This window comes from Clupea harengus, chromosome 24 (assembly GCF_900700415.2).
Source record: "Clupea harengus chromosome 24, Ch_v2.0.2, whole genome shotgun sequence".
NCBI classification, from domain to species: Eukaryota; Metazoa; Chordata; class Actinopteri; order Clupeiformes; family Clupeidae; genus Clupea; species Clupea harengus.
In genome coordinates this window covers 6,947,345-6,972,344 of record NC_045175.1, presented here as the reverse complement: position 1 = coordinate 6,972,344, position 25,000 = coordinate 6,947,345, and the positions used below count along the sequence as shown (strand labels likewise).

The following is a 25,000-nucleotide window of genomic DNA, read 5'->3' as shown; positions in this document are numbered from 1 at the left end:
ACTGAACTTACAGTGTATGTATCTGTATCTTCTTTGTGTCTGTGTTGAGGAAGATCTGAGTCCTTTACCCATCTGAGCTTTCTCAGGAGTCTCCACTGCACCATCTCAGACACACAGTCAAAGTCAGCTAATGAACAAATGGTTTAGTTAGCGTGTGTGTGTGTGTGTGTTCTTTTGTAGGATGCTTTCACACTAGAGCTTTGGGTGCAGACCAGGCGCTGCTTGAGCCGTTAGTTCGGTTCGTTTCATTGATGTGATAACTTTACTCCGAACTCCGGTGTGCACCAAGGAACCGTACCGTGCCCTCCAGAAAACGGAGCGGTTCGCATTTGGTGTGAAAGCTATCCAATCAGCTATCCAATCAGCTATCCAATCAGCTATTCAAGCTCTCCAAACCCAGGAAGGAAGTGCTATTTATGACTGCTGATCGATCCAAATTCTCCCACATCACCGTGAAAGCAGCAATAAGGAGTTATGTTCCAAAACTAGCAAGCTAACTACCTAAAAGGCATTGCAAACACCACTAACTGATAGAAGCTTGCCAATACACTAACTGGTGTCTTTCGGCAGTATAGCTGGCAATGCCATGCTGTGAAAGCTATTCTTCCATTTTTGCAGGGTATTCCAGCCTGGTACACAGACCCACATAGGGCATATCCTGGATGGCTAGTGGGAAAGACACAGGTGTTTATATGTCCTTCACATGACCATATGCTTTTAAAATCTATTTGAGGATGGTACCACAACTAGTTGCCTATAAAACCATACCTCAAAAAGTGTCAGATTGTTGCATAGTGTTACTTTAAATGTGAAATTATTTATTAACATGCAACTGTCTTAAATGCTAACAGTGGTACAGAAAGTACCTGACTACAGGACAGCTACATGGCAATTAATGCTTGGGGGGTTGCATGTATGCATCATTAATGGCAGACAAAAATTACCAAATTAACAAAAAGATGAAGAAAAAAACAAATAGAACGCAGCTTTCCATTTTTCCCCCATTACTTTGAGCCGTTACCTAGCAACGTGGATACATAATAGCTGCACGTTGTTTACGTGCGGATGACATAAACGGACCATGGCTCACACCCACATAATATAACGTGAAAAGAAACTAGTGGGGGCAGGAGGGGGGAGCGGGGGGTGGGGGGGGCACACGAATAATCACACTTGAGTTCGGACCAGCAGAGCAGACCATGTGTTAAAACAGCCTCAGTGTTTCCATCTGTGTGTAGGTGAGTTCCTGTGTGATCATCACACACACTCTCCATTGCTGGGATACAGCTTTTGAGAGCTTCGCTGCTGCCATGGTGAAAAGGCTTTCTTTCTTTCTTCCTTTCTTGTTTCCTTCCTTTACCTCTATACCCCTCTCTCTCTCTCTCTCACTCCTTCCCATTCACTCTCCCTCCTTCCCCAACTCTCTCTCTCTCTCTCTCTCTCTCTCTCTCTTTGTTCCACCTCACCAGCATGAGATGCGAGTGAACAGGAAATGTGTTTTCTCATTAAATATTTAAACGGACAGGGCCAACTGGATGGATGAGAATCACACCACACTCCCCCCACTAAGCCTACTCTCTCTCCTTCTCTCTCTCTCTCTCTCTCTCTCTCCCTCTCTCTCTCCCTCTCTCTCTCTCTCTCTCTCTCTCTCTCCCTCTCCCTCTCTCTCTCTCCCTCTCTCCCCCCATCTCTCTCTCTCTCTCTCCATCTCTCTGCCCCATCTCTCTGCCACTGTCTCTCTCTCACACACACTGTACCCTCCTCTCTCACTGGCTCTCACTTAGTTTTATATACTGGAACTGTACACAATCCACAAGCCGGCATTACAGAAGAACATATTTGACCTTTAATCACATATGTTTTTTTCCAGATTTAAATAATCTAGTTATACATACACAGTATCTAAACATACGTAACGCAACTTGCAGTTGTTAGCCGTGCATACTTTTTGTAAGCATGCACAGTTTCCAAGTGTTTTTGGTTTTAGTTAACCGAAGGAGTGTACCGCCAAACCTATGTATGCAGTAGGGAACAAAACCCCCCTCAGTACTGTGCACTGCAGGCACACACACACACACACACACAGACATACACACACACAGAGACACACACACACACACACACACACACACACACACACACGCACACACACACACACACACAGACATACACACACACACACACACACACACACACACATAGCCAGAGTAAGGAGTTTGTACTTGACTAGCCATGCAACACGCAATAGAGATGAGAGAGAACACCGCCTCTGGACTAGACAAAGCCATTAGGCCCTGTCGTAGATACAGGGGGGGAGCTGCTTCTCCGCAATGGGAAACACAGGAGAGGCAGACACAGGATGTCAGCACGAGTTTGACTGCTGAGGGTGTTTGTGTGGTAAATACGAGCGGAGAGGCCTGGTGGTGTTCGCACTGTCAGGAACGTCAGATGACATTTGGCCTTTGACTGGCTGGTGTTTGCCCAACCTGGGAACTATAGGATCAGCTTTCAGCATTCACACATAGTTACATGCCCACAGACACACACACACAGACACACACACACACACACACACACATAGAAACAACAAGAGAAAAAGAGTTAGAAGTAGATAGAAATGATGCAAAGATACACATGATGCACATTCTCAATCCAAGCATATCCACACATCAAACAGAAGTGCACACAGATACCTAAACACTGCATTACACACTCACACACACACACACACACACACACACACACACACACACACACACACACACACACACAGGCACAGGCATACACTAACAGGTACACACATACACACAGATACACATGCACACAGGCACACACACACACACAAACACACACACACACACACACACACACACACACACACGTACAACACATCTCTCCTCGCCTGTGTACAAACACTGCATCGGTACGTGTAGCTGTCAGATTGTTAGCCTTGGCTGGCGCTGCATGCAAGCTCTGGGTCCAAAAGGAATTCTTTCCTGTTCCCACTCCTCAATGTTATCTGACTTCCTCAAAGTCCAGGCACAGGGCGGCCTCTCTTCCTCTCCCACACAATGAGCACATGTGCTCACATGGAACTGCATGCATGAGGAGAGGGAGAGAGAGAGGGAAAGAGAGAGAGAGAGAGAGAGTTGGAACCATGAAAGTGAGGGTGATGTAAGGGGGAACGGAAGAATGAGAGAGAGAGTTCAGTAGAGGAGGGAGATAGTGTGAGTGTGTGTGTGTGAGAAAGAGAGAGAGGAGGCCATTTAAGGGACATAGAGAAAAAAGAAAGATAGAGAGAGAGAGCAACTGCAAAAGTCATTGATAGTCACAAGGGACAGAGACCTAAATCACCTTTAGAATGAATGTGAGTGTGTGTTTGTGTGTGTGTCTGAGATGGAGAGAAAGTGAGGAGTAGGAAGCCTTTGAAGAAAGGAAGAAAGAAAGGGGAAGGAGAAAGAGAGAGGGGTCAGTGAGTGGTGAGGTGAGAGTGTCGTGAGAGAGGGATGTGGGTGTATGGAGTTGGTAAATAAAGCCTTGGGTAAGAAACCCAGAGGGTGAGAGGTTAGCCATCTCCACAGAAACACTCTCACTGCTGTACACACTGCAGTGTGTGTGTGTCTGTGTGTGTATTGAAAGATAGAGAGAGTGTGTGTGTATATCTTCTCTATTTCTTTTGATTGTCTCTGGCCTTTATCCTTTGATTAGGTACGGTGAGAATTTTGTCATATATTTGGTCTCGCACACACAGTTTCTCCGTATTTCGGGTGGAGTTTCCTCAACAGTAATTTCACCCCACCCCAGGATCAATGACGTGGTTCCCTCCCTCCCTCTCTCCCTCCCTGTCTCCCTCCCTCAAAACAAAGTCGTTCGTCTTCACCCCTGTGAGTGCGCGGGGAGTGAGAACTCCAGAAAGGGCTACCTCTCCTTCACGTTCCCTCGTTCCTAAATCCCTCCAGTCCTTCCCCATAATCCCCTCTTTCTCTCCTCCCCATCTCTGTTGTTCCGCATTGGACACAGTCGTTGGTCGAGGTTAATCCCTCGCACCAAATTGATGTGTTGTATTGAATTTCATTGAATAGGAGGTCAAGTTTGGAGGGAGCGGGATTGGGAGAGTGTATTGAGAAAGTGTCCCTGGGGTGGAGGCTTTCTGAATGATTGAAAACATGCTGGAAGAAAAGAGTGGCAAAACGAGGGAGAAAATTATATATATTTTTTTGGAGCCAAATATTTTGTAGTTCAATGTGTTGTTGATTACGGTAATTTTTTTGAGTTATGGTGAAATTTCAGATGGATTTTGTTTTGTTTGGTTATAAAAATGATTCATGCAACACACACCTAGAACACACACACACACACACACACACACATATTCTAACTCTATCTCTAAAGCACTTTCCTTGCATCTATCCAATCTACCGGGAGCATGATACACATGAAATTCTGCAGACGCACACATTCTCTCTCACATAAATATATGTGTATATGTGTGTGTGTGTCTCTCTCTCTGTGTGTGTGTGTGTGTGTGTGTGTGTGTGTGTGTGTGTCTGCGTGTCTGCGTGTGTTCATTCCTGTATGCACTCATCCAATCAGGCCTGCGAGAGCCTTCCCGTGGGCTTGAGGCCCTAATGCATTTAGCTGTTCTCAGAAGACGATACTGTCCATCCCCAAGGAGACAGGAAGAGAGGAAGAGAGAGAGAGAGAGAGAGTGAGAGAGAAAGAAAGAGGCCAGTCCTCCAGTGTAATGTCATTGCTGGATCTCAGTGACATGTGATTAATCCTTCAGCAGGGTCCCACTGAGGCCAGACCAGCACCGGTCATTTAGGACCCACAGTATCTCTCTCTCTCTCTCCTCAAATGGAAAAAGTCTGTCAAATTAATACATGTTCATTCTTATGTGGTAGATACAAGAACAGTGTCAACGCATATAATTATAGCCCCTTTTATATACAGTAGCAGAGAAAGACTATATGTTGTGAGCTACATGTTGCATGTTGAAGGGCATTATGCCATTGTAGAATGATGAATGATGCAAGCTCTTTACTGCAGATTTATCATGCAAGTATTGTACATGATAAGGGTGATTCCTATATGTTTTTACAGACCTTTTCCACATGGGTAGCACGGGTAACACTCCTCAGTTAGCTCAACGATTGAGCTGTTTCCATATATGTGTTGATCTGTGTGTAGAGTATAGATGTACCTGCTCGATAGAATTGTGTGTCATAATAGTAGAGATGTGGATGTTTTAGTTTCAGCGCTGTGTGAGGAATGGAAAATTAAATGTCTTGTCTTCCTTATGCATGATATTAAAAACAGACATCTGACTGTTTGTACTGTCTGGCTCTCCGTAGGAAGGCGTGGCTGAGCAGAGTGGGCAGTCCCAGTTCCCGTATCGACCGTGCCGAGTTCACCAATGAGAAGGAGATTTCCAAACTGGAGATCCACGGCTTTGGAACCCGTTATTAAAACGCCACGTTCCCCGCTAAACATGACACTGGAGAAGAGAAGACAACGTCCACTTTGGTCTTGCTCAAGTACTGTAGATTTCTTCACCATTGCTAAATTAAGTCTGATATGCATCACTGCAGTAGCAGTGTTCAAGAAAAGAAACAAATGTGTGCCATTACTCACATCCAACCTTTAATATAGGAAACTACAACCATGATCTTGTACACCCTTGACAGTACCTGTGTCCAGTCTTATGAGTAAAACAGTTTCGAATACATTTGTTTAAACTCACTTTATCTCACAATAACGAGAATGGTTTTCAGACTTGCACAGAGGGCATATTATTTTGATCTTTCTCTGACAAATGGTGTTTGAAATGTTTGAAGTGATGAAATGTGCCTTTGGTCTCCGGGTGTTAATGCAGCTCTATGCAAAAGGTAAATGCAAAAAAGAGCACTCTTGCCTGACTAAGTGAACTAAACTAAAGTTACCTATTGTTTGCACAAACCTAGCTCATCCTGAGGTTAGACCTAGAATGACTGTTGTGAGTTTAAAATGCATTAAATGTGTTCAGTGTGTGGGTAACATCTATGTATTTATTGGTGTAGTATCTCCTGTCTGTGTGTGGATTACATTGCACTGTAATGTTATATAGAAAACACCCATGAAAATAAAGTATCAGTATTTAAATATTTTAATACTACCTCTGAAGTATTTTATTCATGACACATTCAGAAATGTCAGGGTAAACGAAGAAAACCTTAAAGACATCTAGTCCAGGAAAGGTGCGTGTTCATTCACGTGTATTCATTTTTAAGTGGAGTCTATGGAGTCGTATTGGAATGACAGAAACGTTTAGGATTTAAGATAGAACTTCCCGTAACAGACACAGGAGCATTCCTGGGACTGTGTTGCAGAGTGCTCCTGACCACATTCCCATTCCCAGACCGTCCTCCTTCTCCAGGCCACACAGACTCTTTCACAAGAGTGTTGTGCACACACTCTATAATGGCCAGGTCTTACCCACAATGCACTTTTGCCTGCTGCCACACCGACCATCCTGAGTAACAAGGAGACAGTGAAAAAAAAAACAAGAGAAAGAGTCAAGACAGTCGTAAAATTTCCTACTGCACTTGAGACTGATCCTCTAGCGATCTAAAAATAACCTGCACCACTCCAGTCAAAGGCAGGCCAGACCTCTCTCATGGACTTTTTCCCTAGAGGTGCTTCAATCTGTCAGATTCTTGAAAATCTCCCCAAGTCATTGAGATGACGCTAACTTCGCTAACGATTTAGTTCACCAAAGCTAGTCCATTTACTTGGTTTTACACTCTGTATGTGAAAGAGAGAAAAAACTGACAGACTCCTTTAAAAAAAAGCTGTCTAAGAAGCGTGCAGACAGGAAGGATGGACTTCCTGTCTTCTTCTTTTTTTCCCAGCATGCTCTTCTCTGTGGCAGGCCTGCTTGCTCATTGGCAGGCGGGTGGGCTGGAATCCTCTTAGCTGACAGCAGTGAGATTAGATGAGAGGCTCACACAGAGCCCAGCTCTGAAGCACTGAGGCGCAGCGCTGCCAGACGGCAGACAGACAGACAGAGAGACAGACAGACAGGGCAGCACTGAGGCGCAGCGCTGCCAGACAGCAGACAGAGAGAGAGAGACAGACAGACAGACAGAGAGAGAGAGAAAGCAGACAGACAGACACAGAGAGAGAGAGAGACAGCAGACAGACAGCCAGACAGAGAGAGACAGCAGACAGACAGACAGACAGACAGACAGAGAGAGAGAGACAGCAGACAGACAGACAGACAGAGAGAGAGAGACAGGGCAGCACCACAACACCAGAGAGTAGTGTCCTGTGCACAATCGATCTATCCAGCCATCACTCGCTCATTTGCTCATTCACTCATTCATCCATTCATTCAGTCTGTCATCTGTCCCTTAACAACAACAGAGGAGAGTCCTTTGCCAAATCTATCATGGACTCACTCATTTGTTCATTCAATATATGCATCCATTCATTTGTAAATTGTGTCTGTCATTTGTCCCTTAACAACAGCAGGGGAGAGGGATAACCAAAAAATGTGCTTCGCTTTTTCAAACGCATTTCTTTTTGCCATGCAAGGCTACATGTGAAGCTATTTGCTTTGATATGCTGCTGTGACATTTTTCCAGATTCTGAAAGGCCTGTGAAACAATCAAGAGTGCCTTTCTATACGAACCTCCTTCTTTCCTCCACTGCTTCACTCACTCATTCCATCTGTCCATTTCTTTTCATTTTATTCGATTTTATTCTATAGTTTTTCCCAGGCATCACAAACAACCCTGTCCCTACCCCTCCACTCGTACGGGGTGCTGCATGTGGCATTAAATGCAGTGCTAATCCCTCAGGATCAGACAGGGTAATCAGCACAGCGCTGGGCTCAAGCCCTCTGTGGGTAATGATAAAAAACTCCTCTCATCCACTGCTGATGACAACGGGGGCCAGGGGGCAACAGAATCCTCTCATCCACTGCTGGTGACAACGGGGGCTGGGGGCAACAGAATCCTCTCAGTCAGGAACAAGAGGGAGTCGGGGGGAGGGAAGAACAACAGTTCAACAACAACAGTGTTTTCAGTTCCTAATGTTCTGATTTGTGTTTTGTCCTCATTTATTGTATGTACATTTATAAATACTTGTATGATACATTTATAAAAGTATTATAACAGTATATACATATGTATATTTGTGTATTTTGTGTATATATTATAAAAAAAAAATGCTTTTAACTTCTTCCACTCAACGTCTGACAATGTCTGTATCTGGAAGTCAAAGACTTCTTATCTGAAATGCTGGTTGAAAATGACTTTTAGAGTGTACTACATGTACAGAAATTCTAACTCGGTAACATTCTGTTTGATGAAAAGCATCTTGTTTTTAGATGACTGATGACTTTTACTTAGAGTGTTTCCCTCAATTTCCCCTGGACCCTAATTCAAAATGAGAGAGACCCAATCATCTCATGCGCCTCAGTCCAAAGCTCAGCCGGTGATGGCTGCAGAGTGAAGCTCCACATGATTGGATCAGAGGGCTCAGACAGGTCGGTGCACCTATCTGCAGAGTCAGCATGCAGATAGCGATGATAAAAGACCTGACTCAGTACGAGCTTCCTGGTCCCTGGGTATCTTACACAACAAGCGAGTCACGTTTGGTCAATTTTAATTGTTTGATGGACAATTCAAACAACAGGTTGGGTCTTCCCCACCCAAACAGTTAATTTGATTGGTCAGTCAAAGATACATTAGCTCGTAGCTAAAGGTACATTACATATGCAAGGCACTGTACATATGCATTAAATGGAGCAAGTGTTCCTACAAGCCTGTGCTTCTTGACATGTACAGAATGTTTCAAATGTTCTACAGAGAGGATATGATCAAAAAATGTCACCACAACAAACAATATACTTCAAGTGCAAATATGACAGGCGAAAATCCATCTGTACGGTAAAGGGGGGGAGATAAGTGAATCTTCCAAAACAATCTGGTATCATAATGAGGGCACAACATTTCATTGTTTGGTGCCCAGGGTCTGTTGGGCATCATCATCATCCTTTAATCCAAAGCAGATATCAAAACACCATATGCCACGGCCTGCATATGTAAGCGTGAGATGTGGTTGCAGCAGCAGCAGCCTCCCTGCTTCTGAAGTAGGCATTTAGGGGCTTGTTAGTTTTTCCAGCTTTTTCCAAATAGTTCAGCTTTAGCTGACACTCTTGCCATCAATGGAATGGAATGACCTCAATGGAAACACGAGGTCAGGCATTCAGGGCCTTCAAGAAACAATGCTCTCCCCATGCCAACACTGAAATAAGCATGTAGGATAGATTTAACATGTAATAGGAAAATACTGTAATGTTAGTTTAAATTCTATACTCAGAAGAAAAATTGTACTGTGGTCATGACATTTCTTAATTTTATGTGATCAATGTGTGTGTGTGTGTTTGTGTGCGTGTCCTGATGGCCTGTAATTGCATTACGTGTTAGTCCAGAAAGAAAATGGAAAACGAGATCAAAGGAGACAGATGTTGCTGGAAAGAAGACTGCAGAACACCAGGACCATGGCTGGAACGTGTCACTGTGGCGTTGCCCATTATAAACCACATCTGAAAGATCCGAATGTAAAATATAAATTGATCTGCTGTTGTTAGATATATTCAAATATAAAGATATGTTGTTATGAGAATGAAAAGTAAAAGTAATGTTTGATCGGCTGATTTACTTACTGGTCTTGATTTAAAGCATGTTGAAATGAACGGTGTTTGTTTGCCAAACCCAGCGTTTCTCTATGTGAATGCGCGCTAGCTGCTTCTGAAATACTGAAGTGAACTTGTGACGAAATTAAAATGACGAGCTTGTCAACTGATGTTGCGTAGCAACCTGTCAATAATGACCTCGCGAAAGTTTCATGAACGCAAACGCAAAACGACAGTAGCCTTGTCAAGTCCCCACTGCCGCCATGCACCAACTTGCGGAGATATGTTTGCCTCGAAAGAAGAAGGTGCACGACTCTTTCCGGTAAGTATTAACATAGTTGCGTCACAAAGATGAAGCTCAAGCATCGGTGTGTATTTTTAACACTATCTCACCGACCAATCAGTTGGATATCTGGCCAGTTCGTTAGCTCAATTACTTGCACAAACCATTGCATAACCGGTCCTTTTGAACTTTTAATCAAAACCAGGATGCCAGGGAACTAATGTTTTCCGCCTGTTGCAGCTCCAATACTTTCAGAATATTTGACGAGAGCATACCCGACAGACTTCAACCTGATAAGGTTTACAAGGACCACAAGTATGCCACACGAGCTCTGGAAGAAAGCGAACTTCTCAAGACGCACAATGTACCGCAGCCATACAATGCCAAGTTCATACGAACCAACGTCAGATTCTTGAACGCACCCGTTCTTCACATGGAGACGGACAACACAAAGGATGAACAGGTGTTTTAAGTGTTCACAGGCCTACACAAAAAAAAGACAGACAGACGGATAGATAGATAGATTGATTGATTGATTGACGATTTGTATTGTATTTAATATCACATTCATGTTTAGTAATATTCAAGCAGTAATAACACAAAACACTTTCCTTTTAGTTTAAATGGTGGGCTCCTGAGCCTGTAAACAGTGAGAGGCCTAAGGCCAGATACTGTGAGGACACCACCCAAAGGACTGACTACCAGCCCACGGCACCTACCCCAGTCATTCGAGCCAAAGAGGAGAGGGGCAGAGCCTTCGCTACTGCAATTAGTAAGCCTCCCTCTCTCTCCAACTGTGTGTTTGTGAGTGTGTGTGTGTGTGTGTGTGTGTGTGTGTGTGTGCACTCTCTCTCCCAAACACACACACACGCACACACTCTGTCTTTGTCTTGCTCTCTTTTACTCTCCCTACACACTCTCTCTCTCTCTCCCTCTCTTTCACTGCTTCTCCTTCTGTTCCGCTTTTGTCTCTGAATGTGTCATAGACAATCCACAGTCTGTACATCTATGGAAACACTGCCTACCAGGCTAGACAAGTGTGTATCTCTGTGTGTGTGTGTGTGTGTGTGTGTTTTAGCCTATGAATAAATGCATTATCTTCCATCAGTATCGCTCACACAGCTACTAGTCGCCAGAAGCATGCTAAGAGCTTATAAATCCTAGCCCTAATATTATGTATATTCAGCATAATCAGCATTTTAGCAGTCGTAACATGAGACTAGGGGATGGATACCGCTTTGGCCAGAGTTCTGGTATAATAACACTGTGTTTTATTTTCATCACATTGATAACATTGAACAACAAACAATACATCTTACAAATATCCTGTAGCACATGTGAGCATACTTGCAGCTCTTTAAAGCTGCATCAAGAGAGCTTAATGTTCATATATAATTGTTCAGCTTCAAACTGTTAAGGGGAAGTTGGGGAAATTGTCATGATGAATTGTTTATAAAGGTTTATGCTCTCTTTATGTCTCTTGTCATAAATATGTCATCCATTTCTGCAGTATAAAATAAGAGACTGAATCTGATTCTGTTGTTCGTCTCAGTGTTTCAAGAACACCTAATCTGTGCATCAATCAGGGAAGTGAGTCAGTCAGTGATGAGTGTCAGCAATAGTCAACAAAGGCTGATTTGATTCTCAAAATGTTTTCACAATATTGTGATTGTAAATCAAAGATACAGGTGGATGTCAAGCCGTCGACAGCTGTCAACTATCAAGGAAAACATCGAACATTTATGTATGTTTCTACTGGTCAAAGTTTCGAAACAGTTTGGACTGAAAAGGATGCTCACCGTGTGTTTTTGTGTGTGCCTGTAGTTCCAACACTGGATCCAATAGGGCAGCCCAAGACCCTGCTGGAACACATCTGTTTCATGCAACAGTGCGACTCCAGAAAACCACACAACCCGCCGTATCAAGGAGGGGTAAGACACAGCAGCTAACTGACTAGACACAATACATATGGATAGGTAGGTAGGTAGAAAAACAGACAGATGGATGGCTATGTAGATACACGCATGCATTCATACAGCACATGCATACAATCATACATACCACACACACACACACACACACAGAGACATTTAAACATGCATCTATACATCCAAACATATACAGTACCAGTTTGTACACACCTTCTCATTGTATTATTTTTTACTTTGTAGATTAATACTGAAGAGATCAAAACTATGAAAGAACACACATGGAATTATCTAGTAAACAAAAAAATTACATGTTTTACATTTTAGGTTCTTCAAAGTAGCCACCTTTGGCTTTGATGGCATCTTTGTTTGCACACTCTTGGCATTCTCTCAATCAGATTCATTGAGGTAGTCATCCATCCAGTACATCCAAACATGTACATTCATGCATAAAGCAAATATGAATACATGAGCACTTGCCGCTCTCCTCACTGCGCCCCCGTTATGTCAGGCCGCCGTAACAATGCGGCTACCACGCGGTGGCCAAGCACTTGTTGTGTTGTGGAACAGGCCTCACTCCATCCTGCCCGTTTCTGATTTCCATGACTCTGTGTTTCCTGCTCCTTTCCTCTCCCACCCCTCACTGGCAAACACAGTGTTTCCACGTCCTCACGTGTCTCACGTCCCCACAGCCTGTCTGGCCTTTTGTGTGTGTGTGTGTGTGTGTGTGTGTGTGTGTGTGTGTGTGTGTGTGTGTGTGTGTGTGTGTGAGATAGAGAGAGGGAGAGAGAGCGTGTGTGTGTGTGTGTGTGTGTGTGGGTGTGTGTGTGCGTGTTTGTGTGTTTGTGTGTGTGTGTGTGTGTGTGTGTGTGAGATAGAGAGAGGGAGAGAGAGCGTGTGTGTGTGTGTGTGTGTGTGTGGGTGTGTGTGTGTGTGTGCGTGTTTGTGTGTTTGCGTGTGTGTGTGTGTGTGTGTGTGTGAGATAGAGAGAGGGAGAGAGAGCGTGTGTGTGCGTGTTCATTTTGTCAACTCCAGATGCACCACAGGGTCACGTGGTATTGTGTGTGGTCGGAGAAGGTTCCCAATTAGCGACTGCCTCTGGACCACATCGGCATCAGGGCCAGATCCATGCGAAAATGATCTGCTAATTCTTCCGGTGGTAATTATCCAACCAATATGTAACCATCCAGCAGTTATCCACCCTCTGGTAAAATATTATGTAGGTACGCACGATTGGGACTCCACAAATTAATTTGTTCATTGCGTCATTTTAACTAAACTCAAACATCATGGAACATTACTGTTGTGATAAATCTACAGCTAGGTACAGTATTTAGTAGTCATCGCCACACCATACACAAGTTGTTGTTAGTTATGCTTCACACAGACAGAGGGTCTTGCGTGCAAACTAATCATCCTCTTTTCTAACCTGGCACCATTATCCCACTCAGATTACATACACATACTTTGAATTGGCATTTAATGTGAGCCACACACGTGGAGACGAAACTCAAAGCTCCGGCTTCACACACCCGTGTGTTCATGATGGTTTGAAGACGTGCGTGCGGAACATACGAAGGCAGAACAAAGAAACACACAAACATTCCCACCCAACATGTGCACTTGAGCATGCTTGCTTGCACGCACTCACACACACACTCTCACTCTCTCTCAGTCTCTCACACACCCCTACACACCCCCCTTTAGCTCATCAGTTAGTACATCTAGTTAGATTACATATTGTGTGTTTAACTGTGGAGAATTTTGATCATATATGCTGGTCTAAGCATGAATGCACTACTCAGCAGTTTAAAGACCTTCAACCCGTGCTAGCTGTTGATATAGTGATTTTGGTTGTAGTTATTCATTTAATTATTAATCACAGTTCCAAATTGATAGTTCTGTATATTGTATGAAACTGATAAGACTGATTTATGAGACAGATTTATGAGACAGATTTATGACTGATCTTTTACTTTAACCACTATGGTAGACACAACACTTTGTGACGCCTCCATGTGTTCAACTTAATTGATCTGCTGTTGTGTTGAATAAGTTGATGCCTATCCAGTCGGGTGAGATCACCAACATGTTATTGGTGCTGCTATCAGGATATTACCAGCATTGTCTTGGTGGCCTTCGTGAGGAAAGTACTGTGCAAGAGCAAGTAATGTACTTACAATTAGGTCGGTAAACACTAGCTCAACGCATTCTGGTATACATCAAGCTGATTAAACATTAGATGATGAACCAGTAATTAGTTATATCAGCAAATTAATAACCTCACTAGCTACGTTTCATTATGTATTCCTCGTGGTTTAAATGGACAAAAAAAAGCTGTTCCCATTGAATATAACTGTTTTTAACGCATAACCATATGGAAAAAAAAAAGTAAAAAAAATGTGCAATTCAAAGTTCCTAATCTTCACATTTCTAGACGGCATAGTTTAAAATATCTCCAATCTAAATCCAAAACTCTACCCACATCTGTGGCATCTGCAGCCAGCAGTTATTCCTCCCGTCACAGCGTCTGTGTCGGGGGAGTTGTGCTCTGAGTGCTGCATGCTGTTGTTCAGACAGAGTGGGCTCTGTGCGGAGGCTCAGGGACGGCAACAAAAGAGGGTCTTTTTTTTTCCTGCTGAGCGAGCGCTGCGTTTGATGAAGCGGCTTCCCTGCCATGGCCTCCCAGCAACCAGTCTGTGCAGCGAATGGGGGTTGCCATGACACAGCTGTTATTTGTCATAACCTCGGTGCACCTTGCACAGGAAACACAAGAGAGACACAAGCACAGACACACACACACACACACACACATACACATGAATGCTGTGATTCATACACACACACAGACACACACATACGTACACACACACACACACACACACACACACACACACACACACACACACACACACACACACTCACTCACTCATTCATTCAAAGACACGCCTGCATGGTCTCTCTTATACACACACACAACCAGCACACACTAATGCATAAATGATACATAGCTACATAGACAAAGGTGTATTTGCTCTAAATCAGTTTCAAATACCCCCTCAACAACATAGACTACATAGACAGACAGCATACTGATACACAAACAGGCAACCAAGCACTGGATACACAAACAGGGTCGAAGAGTAGTGATCAGTGTAATAAGTTACATTACTTTGATGAAGTAGGTAAAATAGATACATTTCCTATTACATTTTTAACTGGGTAACTATTAATCTGTGACCTACCCAGCCCTGTACACTTATAATATGCAGATATACACAAGTACATATACATACATACAAAATACCTATCCATTGACGTACATATGCACCTATATACAGTATGTTATCTATTTTATAGTAATCTGTGCAGATGCCGAGATGGGTGTGAGGAGTATAGCGTGGGCTTCACTCCCTGGGGACCTTGAACTATGAGATGAACTCATAGCCACAGCTGCACAGCCGCTGCACAGCCCACTAGCCTGTCATCTAATCTCTCACACTCCTCTCATCTAGTCTCTCACACACTCACACTCCTCTTTGCCGTCTCCTCGTTTTTCGTTCTTTATTCACTTCTTTCTTCACTTCTTTCTCTTTTTCTCCCTCTTCTCTCCCTTTTTTCGGCTGCTTCCACTTCTTGTCTCACTCTTTGACATTCCGGTGATGCCGTCTCCACTGCTCTCGACTTCTCTCTCATCTCCTGTCCGTATTCTCCCCTCTACTACCCTGTCTGCTCCATTTGCACTATCGATCCCTCCCTTATTCAAAGGTGCAGTCCTCGATAATAACACAATACACTTTTTTTTGTCAAATTCAGCAAATCTCTCTTCACAGCCCTCTGACGGAGCCATAAACTATTCCAACCAATCAACCCATCGCTTCAAGAGCACTGAAGGGAGGGGTGTATTTGATTGGCTTTTTGGGTTCAAATATCAACAAACTTTCTCCAGGATCGAGGACTGCACCTTTAATCCTTTGTCCTAAATATACAGACCTTGAATAGTACCTGTCTACATGGCCTGCAGCATATAAATAAACGTGCCCTGACCTGCCTCATTCTTACCTACCTTCTCACCTTCTGATATATATACGTTAATGCCTTTTTAGGTTGTATAGCCTTTTTCACTCTGGCAGGGGGACTGCCAATTGAAACTAGCCTTTTGACTATAATTGGGTGCATTTACATTTTGATGTTCATGAATGTACACTGTCCCTCTTGATCAAATAAACAAATTGATTGATTGATTGATTATAAATAAACGTGCCCTGACCTGCCCCATTCTTACCTACCCTCTCACCTTCTCATGTCTTTTTTCTTCCCCAGTCACACGGGACCTTCGTCTGGACCGATATAAGCAGGCCTTCCAACGGGGCGCAGCAGGTCACACCCGTCGCCCCTGTGGACCGCAAAAATGAAGCCCCTCCCAGTCGGCACATCTCTCTTGCTTCCTCCTCCTCCTCTTCATCATCCCCTTCATCATCCCATCCAACGTCTTGTCAAGCGCGAGACAGCAGCAGGGGGACAGGCAGGGTGGAGAGTGGTCCTGGGAGACGGGCGGAGGCCGGTGGGGGGGGGGGGGTAAAGAGCCAGCTGTAGAGGGACTGGGTGGTGTCACTGACTTACTAACCATGGCTGGCAAATGCTAATGCATGTACACACACACACACAACACACACACACACACACACACACACACACACACACACACACACACACACACACACACACATACACAACACACACATACACACATACACACACACAACACACACAACACACACATTTATACCTATATCACACAGCTGTCTGCGGAACACCAACTGAACATAACACACAAACACATGTAATACAGAACAAACACTGAAGTTAAGAGACATGCACGCACGCACGAACACACACACACACACACACACACGCACACATACACACACACACACACACACACACACACAGACACACACACGGCAACTGTCACACTTTTCCTCCCCCGCTGTATATTACATCATTACTGTGCTGTTGTTTTTAAACAACAACTAACATCCTCATATCTCATCTCATAGCCTGAAGATCACTTTGAAATAAACCAGCCTCAAATCTGTTTCTTCTTCTTCGTCTGTAATTTGTGTGGGCTCCTGGGAGGACTCCGCTAACACCCAAGGGTGTCGATACAAACATTAGGGCCCTTCGGAGGGAAGTAATTAATATGGAATTTCCCTCTCCAGCAGCCAGACCCTACATTCATCACTATGGTTACTGTAACCTCTGTAGTGAGAGCCATGACTACTTCCTGTCCTTTTCACTCTGGGCATCACAGCAATCCCAGAGTACCATTAGATGCTTCTCTTAGGCAAGATCTTAGCCCTCAAAGAGATGCCATACCATAACAATTTATAGTTTGGAATTTCTTTGCATACCATGAGGCAACGTTGATTGATCATCTGTTTTACTGACATAGGCGTGAGGTTATCCCCACAATGACAATATGTGCTTGAAATGTGTGATGATATTTGCCATCTGGTGATAAGCAAGCATGTGTAACACCCCAGCACTGAAAAAAAAGCCACACCATGTAAGTGCCATGGTCTATGTCAGTCACTAACTGAGTATTGAGGCAGATTAATTAACAGAAATCGGTCCTGTTGTGTCAATCTTTTCTCCCTTATAATATTACAATTAACTAACAAGTACTATATAAACAAAAAAGTTTGATCATTAAAAACAAAATACACAAAGACTGCAAAATCCCTCCATCACATTAAAGTACTTCCCTCCATAATTGGGGGTGCGTTATTGTCTTTGACCAGGGCGGGGCGTTTACTTTATTCGACCCAGCCCAGTAGGAAGCCATTTAGGCCTCCAGTGTGTTGCCGCAATACATTATAGATAAGCTGCCATGCAGTATTTATGCACAACGCTCCATGCCAGTCAGCTGTTTACAGCCCAGGCGTCTGTGTGCCAACTAGGGAAGAAGCTTGAGGAAGCTTCTAAATGGACGGAGCAGGTCGACCCTTTTAGTCAGGGGGGGGGGGGTATCCTCTTAGGAGTTGTCTTATTGACCCATACATTTCATATGGGTCATACATGCTGGGCAGCCATTTCACCGATTATCATAATTCTGGTCTGTGATTGTGCTTGAAAGAACACGGTGATCTTTTGGGGGGCCCGTTCATGCTCCCCTGTGATGCAAAACCCACTGCGTAAAAGCTGTTACAGTGTCCGATAAACAAATGTCATGTCCCTCCAAGGAAACCAAAACAAGTAGGACAAGCCTTTTTATACATCACGTCGACGCTGCGCATTAAAATGCATGACAACAGACTGCACATTTATCAAGAGCACTCCAGTCTACTGGAGAGTTTTGCGTCGCATCTATGGGGAAGGGTGTAGCTGTTCTGGTTTAAGGGTCGCTCGACTCGACTATCTCCGCCCACTTGAATCAGTGCAGCGGCGGGAGGGTGTCGACGGAGAGAGAGAAAGGCAGTGCGGATTCCTCTGGTCACTCCCAGTGCTGCCTTGGCCAGCCTCTCGTCGTGTGCCCGTTGCGGACTCCTAAACGCGGTGAAGTTCATCACTTATTCTTTAATCGGTAAGTGGAATCATATGTGTGTTTTGTATCCGACAAAATACCACGTTTGTTTTTTGTGATTACAAGCGAAGGTGTTTGAATATTGCAGTGAAACGAGGAAGGGTTCATACATACACACCGTTGCGTCCAAACTACTGTCGTGTGATGATGGAGACGCATAGGTAGCGGGAACTGAGAAGAACTCCTATTCTGCGTCAGTGCAGCTCTTGCCAGTGAGAGATAGTCTCCCAAATCCAGACTATGCTCATAAACATGCCTTTTTTACGTAGCAATAGAGTGTTTGGTTTTCACGTCTAGTTAGAACGGTATGTTTTGAAGACTAGTGTATTGATAGGTCACAAAATTTGAACGTAATAAACCGTTGTTTTTATTTGTTTATGGCGTATCTGTGTGATTTAGCAGCATCAGAAGCTAACATAACGGGTACTGTGTAACGGTACAGTAGAATTGGTGGAAACAGGCGTGGTCGTGCTGGTCTGGTCGCCTCTGCTGGTAGCAGAGTTGTGGTATTCAGAGGGCAAATCTGTATGAGCTGCCAGCCTGCCATATAAACTATAACTTAAGACAGAAACGGCAAGCATAGAAATATGAGAGAAAAGCCTAATATTGTAATCGAGTAGCCAACTGTTTTAGGCTATTGGCATGGCGTATAGGTTATCATATGAAATGTTAAACGTAGCTTGGTTTCTGTGACCTTACTGCTATTGTGGGATACCTAGTTGCAGACACGCTGTGATGTTTACCGATTATGTTGTGGGTTTTGTGCAATTCTGTCGTTTGTTGTTAGCAAAATTGTGTCGTTATGTTGATATATAGTGAATATATAGAGGTGCTTTGCTTTGCTTTTTGGACCAAAGCATAGAGATGTGCCTAATTGAACAACAACTGGCCGAGCTTTCCACAGGTTACTGTCGTCTCGCTCGAGGCGATGCGTCGCCAGATGGTTTTCGAGACATGGTGCTAATGCTACCATCAGCCAGCCATTCAGTGTCAATGCTATTACGCCTTTTAACACTGTACGCCATAGGGATGGGGGTAGACTGTCTCTCTATATGCTTTGATGTTGTGCTTTTGCGCACAAAGCGGCCGTGATGAAAACAGTGGACCTGCGGCTATGAGACATTGCTGCGCCGGGGCGGCTGCTGCAGCGCTGCGGCCTGCCTGAATCCACCCAGCCCGATCCCGAACATTAATCTGAGAGTCCGCCATACATGCGGGAGGGGTTAGTAACTACATACACACAAACACACACACACACACATAAGCACACACACACACACACGTATACATACATACACAGACGGGTTTAGCGCTGCTGTGAACCATGGGGTTTAGTAAAGCAAAACACTCGGGCGATGATGTAATACTGCCACGCACCTCCCTCCTCTGCGCTCTCGGACGCTAGGCAACCACATCGTCTAGTTCCCACAGAGATCCGCCGTCTTCAGCAACAGGGAGCTGGTTAAAGGCCTGCACGTGAAAACGGTGGTGTTTGCGTGAGGTAATTCTGCTTCTGCTGAGATTGTGCGTCGTCTCGTACCATGGAGTGATTTTGTTTTCATCTGGTGGGCCAGACCATTTTAATTACCGTCTTGGAGTATTTATAATTCTACTTAAAACTGTTATAATACCACGCAAAATGTGACTTTTTTTTAATCTTAGTTGTGAAATTGTAACAAGGAGGATAATGTATTAACATTACTAGGGCGTTGGAGTCTCTTCAACCAGTTTTAGCATGAACGATTGTATTGTTGTGTGTTACAGTCCTGAACAGTCCTCAGATCCCTCCACTGGCGACTGACCTCAGATCAGTTCCACACACCAAGGGCCACTGTTGTAAATCTCCCCCTTAGCTGTACTGTGAGTCACTTAATGTTGACGTTAATGGTGGCAACACCACTCCCCTACCCTCCACATCGCTGTGAGAGTAAGAGTGGAGTAATACTGTCCCATCCAAACACAACCCACAGCTGCCTTTAATAGTTCATATTACTTTTAGCCATGTCAAGTGGATATCCACCTCCTCCTCCCGCAGAGTCTGCATGAATGGCCTTGTCATCTGGAGCCAAATCAGAGCTGTGCCAACACTTGTGTATTGTCCGACCACCAGGCACATGCAATGAGTGTCTGAAGCATTTGAGTGTGTGTATATCTGTGTGTGTGTGTGTGTGCGCGTGTGTGTGTGTGTGTGTGTGTGGGCTGGGTTGTGTCTTACTGCACACAAGTGCTAGACCGAGGGGGGGGGGGGGGATTGATCCCCAGCAATCCAGTATGAAAGGGACATTTCCTCTTTCCGATGGAGCGTTTCCTGGTCTTGGATGAGAAACATGAGATGACCGTGAGTGAGTGACTGAGTCACGAGAACGCAACATTTGTGTCTCATATCTTGCTGTAACACACAGGTTGGGTAATTTGTGTGTGGCGTGTTATTACTAGTTCAGAGATTCACACCATGTTTGGTCAACAACACACCTTAGTGCTACTCCCCAAACCTTTTTGGTATACAATGGAATACACTTGCGTCGTAAACCTTAAAATATCCAAGGTCTAATTAGATTCTCAGTAATAGCCTCAGCTCCAGTTTTGACACAACCCTCTTAAATTCCCCTATTCAATCCACAATATTACTGCTGCAGCAATAATAGGTATATTAATAACATTAAGGGCACTTTTTGTTGTTCTGCTGGCAGGGGTTGAAGCAGATTTACTGGAAGTGAGCGCGCTGGTGCATGACGTCAGCTTGGCGGGGCGATATTTTAATGTCTTCTGGCATTAAAGTGCTTCTTTCCAATTAAGTGTGTTCGCCTGATGGATCTGCCCTTTTTGTCCAGCACGGCTAGTCGTACACTCAGACTTAGAGGAGTCGGTTCTTGCCAGAGCTGTAAAGGGAGGGGTCACCTTGTCAGGCGGTCGGTGTGTGTGGTGCCCAGACAAAAAAAATACGGTTTGTCTCGAGGGGCGTCGAGGAAGCGGGTGGTCTGTGTCGTTTGCAGCATGGGTGGTTGTGTTTGTTTGTGCAAGTGTGTGGATGTGTGTGTGTGTGTTTGTTTGCGTATGTGTGTTTTTGTGCAAGTGTTTGGACATATGCGTGTGTGTGCGTGTGTGTTTTGTGTGTGTGTTCTTTGTGTGTGTTTTGTTTTCAAACAGCCTCTCGCAACAGTCTCCATAAAGTCTACCAGTGTAACCATTATTGCCTGTCTTTGTTTTCATGTATATTCGGTTGGCTGTGATTGGCTCTCTCTGTCTCCATATCATATGTCTTCCCCCTTTCTCTCTCCATTATTCCCCACTGCTCTACCATTGTTGCATCATCAATCCCAGGAGACTTGCAAGAAGGAGCCTTGTCCAATAACCTGACTACCGCGGAACAACAACGACGACCGCCTCCCCATTCCGTCTTCGTACATTTGACACAGAATGGCGAGGTCGGAATGAAGGCTTAATATTCCCACCTTGAACAAGCTGTATAAAAAGCCCTAAATGACTCCACCCGTGGCGTTATATCGGGTAACAAAGTCATCACAATGCAATTAGTGACCTGAAAGAAATACAGAGAAAGAAAGAAAAAAAGGAAAGATAAAAACATGGCCACGTTGTTGCCAAGAGGACTCTGCGCCCTCCATCCCTCCCTCCCTCCCTCTCCCTCCCTCCATGACAGGGTGTACATGCCAGGCTCACCCTCACAGAGACCTCCTGGGCCTGGCATGTTACGAAAGGGCTTACCTGCCATCCTCTAATTAATTTCACATTACAGGCTAGGGTAGGGTGTGACAGGTGGTGATGGGGGGGGGGGGGGGGTTGGGGGATGTTTATTGCATTCCTGAAGGGAGAGACTAGTCGGAAGCGCGCGGGGGCGGGGGGCGGCTAGTACAGGGCTCAGCAGAGGGTTTAGGGAGGGGGTAGAGGAGAGAGGGGGAGGGGGAGTGTTGAGACGTAAAGCAGAGGACCAGTTGTCACGGTAGGGGTGACAGGTGAGGACCACATGGCTGCAGTGGTTATGGCGTGAAGAGAGATTTGGGTGTCGGGGGTTGTTTGAGAGGCGGGGGGGATGGGGGATGGGGGATGGGCGTTTATGTCTGGCGTCTGTTGTTTTAGACTCGTATCAAACCTCTGTCCATATTAAATCATTGCTTATATCCCTGGCAAAAATAGCCTTCATAGGGTTGACGAAAGATCGGAGTGGTTCAGTATTGTGTAAAGCAGTGAGAATTAGCTTCATCAGATGACCTACAGGGTATTTACCCAAACTAGTTATTTGTGTAAATAAAATAAAACCATCTTTTATTTATCCCGCATGGGTGCACCACAGGACAAAATGTATTTCTAGTTATTAAAAGGAATAGTATAACAGGCAGAGTCAGAAAATGTCCAGATGTGCATAGAATGAATCACGAAAAACAAAATAAAGAATGAATTGAAGACAAATGACTCAAAGTTCAGTTTAAGAAATAAGGTGAGTAAAAACATATATAAAAGCCATGGGGGAGTCCTGCTCTCCAAGTCTCCTCTCTCAACATCATTACCATGAAGTGGAGTCTCTTACCCTGAGGGACATAAAGTATACTTTAAGGATTTCTACAATAACATCAACAGTGTTAAGGCAAACGTTTAGCATGTCAAGGTATTCATTTCAACAGTTAAAGAAACAGTGTTAGACACCAACCATCATATTCATAACCCTTGGCTAACACTTGGACACACTGATTGAGTTAAAAGATTTGTCTTTGGATCTCCACCAACTGGCTTGTTGGCTATGCACTCTCCTGTCCCCTCCTCACCCTGGGCCCAGCAGGAGGAGGACAGTCAAACAAGCCGACCCTGGCGGCCATGTTGTTTCCACAGCTGCCTAACCCTACCGTGCCCCACCCTACCCCTCCCCAGTGGATGGCCTGTGAGGAATTTACACCCCTTAGTTTTAATTTATTTTATTTTGTATCTTTTTTGGGGGGGGGGGGGCTGGGGGGGTGGTTGGCGGTTCCCGAGAACCGAAGGCCTTTGAAGAACTTCAGAGAGTTGAAGGAAGGACCTCAGAGGGAAACACTATGTGCCGAAAAAAGATGAGGGGTGGCGAGCATTCTTCCCAAGCTTTAGGCAGTGTGTGTGTGTGTGTGTGTGTTAGTGTGTGTGTTAGTGTGTGTGTGTCTGGATGGAAATGAGGTGATTAGAAAGTGTTTCCACAGGACATGGCCTATCTGTAGCTGATAGGGGGTGGAGTGGGAGGAGTTATATCACGTTATCAAAACACGTGGCCTTCCTGGTGGCTGGGATGAGGGAGCGGAGAGAGATGAGTTTTATGGAGTTTCCACCTCTATAAATTGCCAATGTTGTTACTGTTGCAGCCTTCCTCTGGTACAAAAGTGGGCGCTACACATGGAAATGAATGCTCTCCGATGCATGTAATGTGCTTTGGGTATCTAGAGAGGGGCTATGTAAGACGTGTAAATATTCATTCATTCATTCATTCATTCATTCATTCATTCATTCATTCAGCCAGTCACTCACGCCCCTCGATGCTGTCTGGAACAAAATGGTTGATATACACATAGAAGTATGACGTGATGATAGTTTACTATCATTTATTAACATTATCGAACATCGAACCACCAGAGGAGAAATGGAAGATGGGACCGTATGAAGTGCTTGTTAAAGCGCCCTTGAGACAATTTGATTGTTTCGGCGCTATATAAATAAAATTGAATTGAACTGAATAGAATTGAATTATGAAGTTAAGGGACACTAAGAGAAACCTTTCTCGCCTCTACTCTAGCTGTAGGACATGAGCTAGTTAAGGGGCCCACGCCTAGCCATAACTCCATTGTCTTGGTGTTGTCTAACTTCCAGACGCGACACAGCTGTGGGGTCACATGGGTTGGAGATTGACCATCGCTGCTGGCCCTGGCAGATAGATGATATGTTCTGTGTTGACAGTGATTGGCGAGTTCTCTGGTTGTGTGTGTGTGTGTGTGTGTGTGTGTGTGTGTGTGTGTGTGTGTGTGTGTGTGTGTGTGTGCGCTCTGGGCTCTCGGGCCCAGATAGAATTTGAGGAAATGAGAGGAGAGATCCATTGGGACTGGGTGAGGTTCTGTAATGCCTGATTGTTGAGCTTCGCCTCTCCCCCCCATCCCCACCCCCCTTTCCATCCCTCCTGCGCTCTCTTTTCCTGCTCTTGGTCATTTGATACACTCCACTCTCTGTATCTCAAGCACCGTCTCTCCCTGTCTCTCTCTCCCTCTCTCTCTCTCTCTCTCTCTCTCACTCCACTCTCTGTATCTCAAGCACCGTCTCTCCCTGTCTCTCTCTCCCTCTCTCTCTCTCTCTCTCTCACTCCACTCTCTGTATCTCAAGCACCGTCTCTGCCTCTCTCTCTCTCTCTCTCTCTCTCTCTTTCTTTCCTTCTCTCTCTGTATCTGTTTTCTTTCTCTTGGTCCCTTTCTGTGTGTCTCAAACTGTCACTCATTCCCCATCACCTGTTCTTCCTCTGTCTTTCCCTCTCTGTTTCCGTCACTCTCGTGGTCACTATC

At 44.6% G+C, this 25,000-nt stretch overlaps 3 protein-coding genes across 3 annotated transcripts in view; all 3 read left to right on the top strand.

The window, feature by feature from the left end:
• The window catches only part of LOC105896825 (acylphosphatase-2), an 8,217-nt gene extending 2,068 nt beyond the window's left edge, over positions 1-6,149 (top strand). The window contains exon 4 of the mRNA XM_012823624.3: positions 5,355-6,149. Within this exon, the coding sequence (XP_012679078.1) occupies positions 5,355-5,469 (115 nt within the window). The 3' untranslated portion in view covers positions 5,470-6,149. The remainder of the gene's footprint in view (positions 1-5,354) is intronic.
• Positions 6,150-9,867: 3,718 nt separating this feature from the next.
• LOC122128730 (uncharacterized protein C2orf73 homolog) overlaps positions 9,868-25,000 on the top strand; it is a 16,287-nt gene continuing 1,154 nt past the window's right edge. Inside the window, exons 1-5 of the mRNA XM_042703419.1 lie at positions 9,868-10,004; positions 10,206-10,428; positions 10,584-10,737; positions 11,790-11,896; positions 16,217-16,457. Coding sequence (XP_042559353.1) covers positions 9,946-10,004; positions 10,206-10,428; positions 10,584-10,737; positions 11,790-11,896; positions 16,217-16,457 — 784 coding nt within the window. The 5' untranslated portion in view covers positions 9,868-9,945. The remainder of the gene's footprint in view (positions 10,005-10,205; positions 10,429-10,583; positions 10,738-11,789; positions 11,897-16,216; positions 16,458-25,000) is intronic.
• The window catches only part of sptbn1 (spectrin, beta, non-erythrocytic 1), a 97,929-nt gene continuing 91,193 nt past the window's right edge, over positions 18,265-25,000 (top strand). Inside the window, exon 1 of the mRNA XM_031562222.2 lies at positions 18,265-18,479. The gene's annotated coding sequence lies outside the window, so the exon portion shown is untranslated. The remainder of the gene's footprint in view (positions 18,480-25,000) is intronic.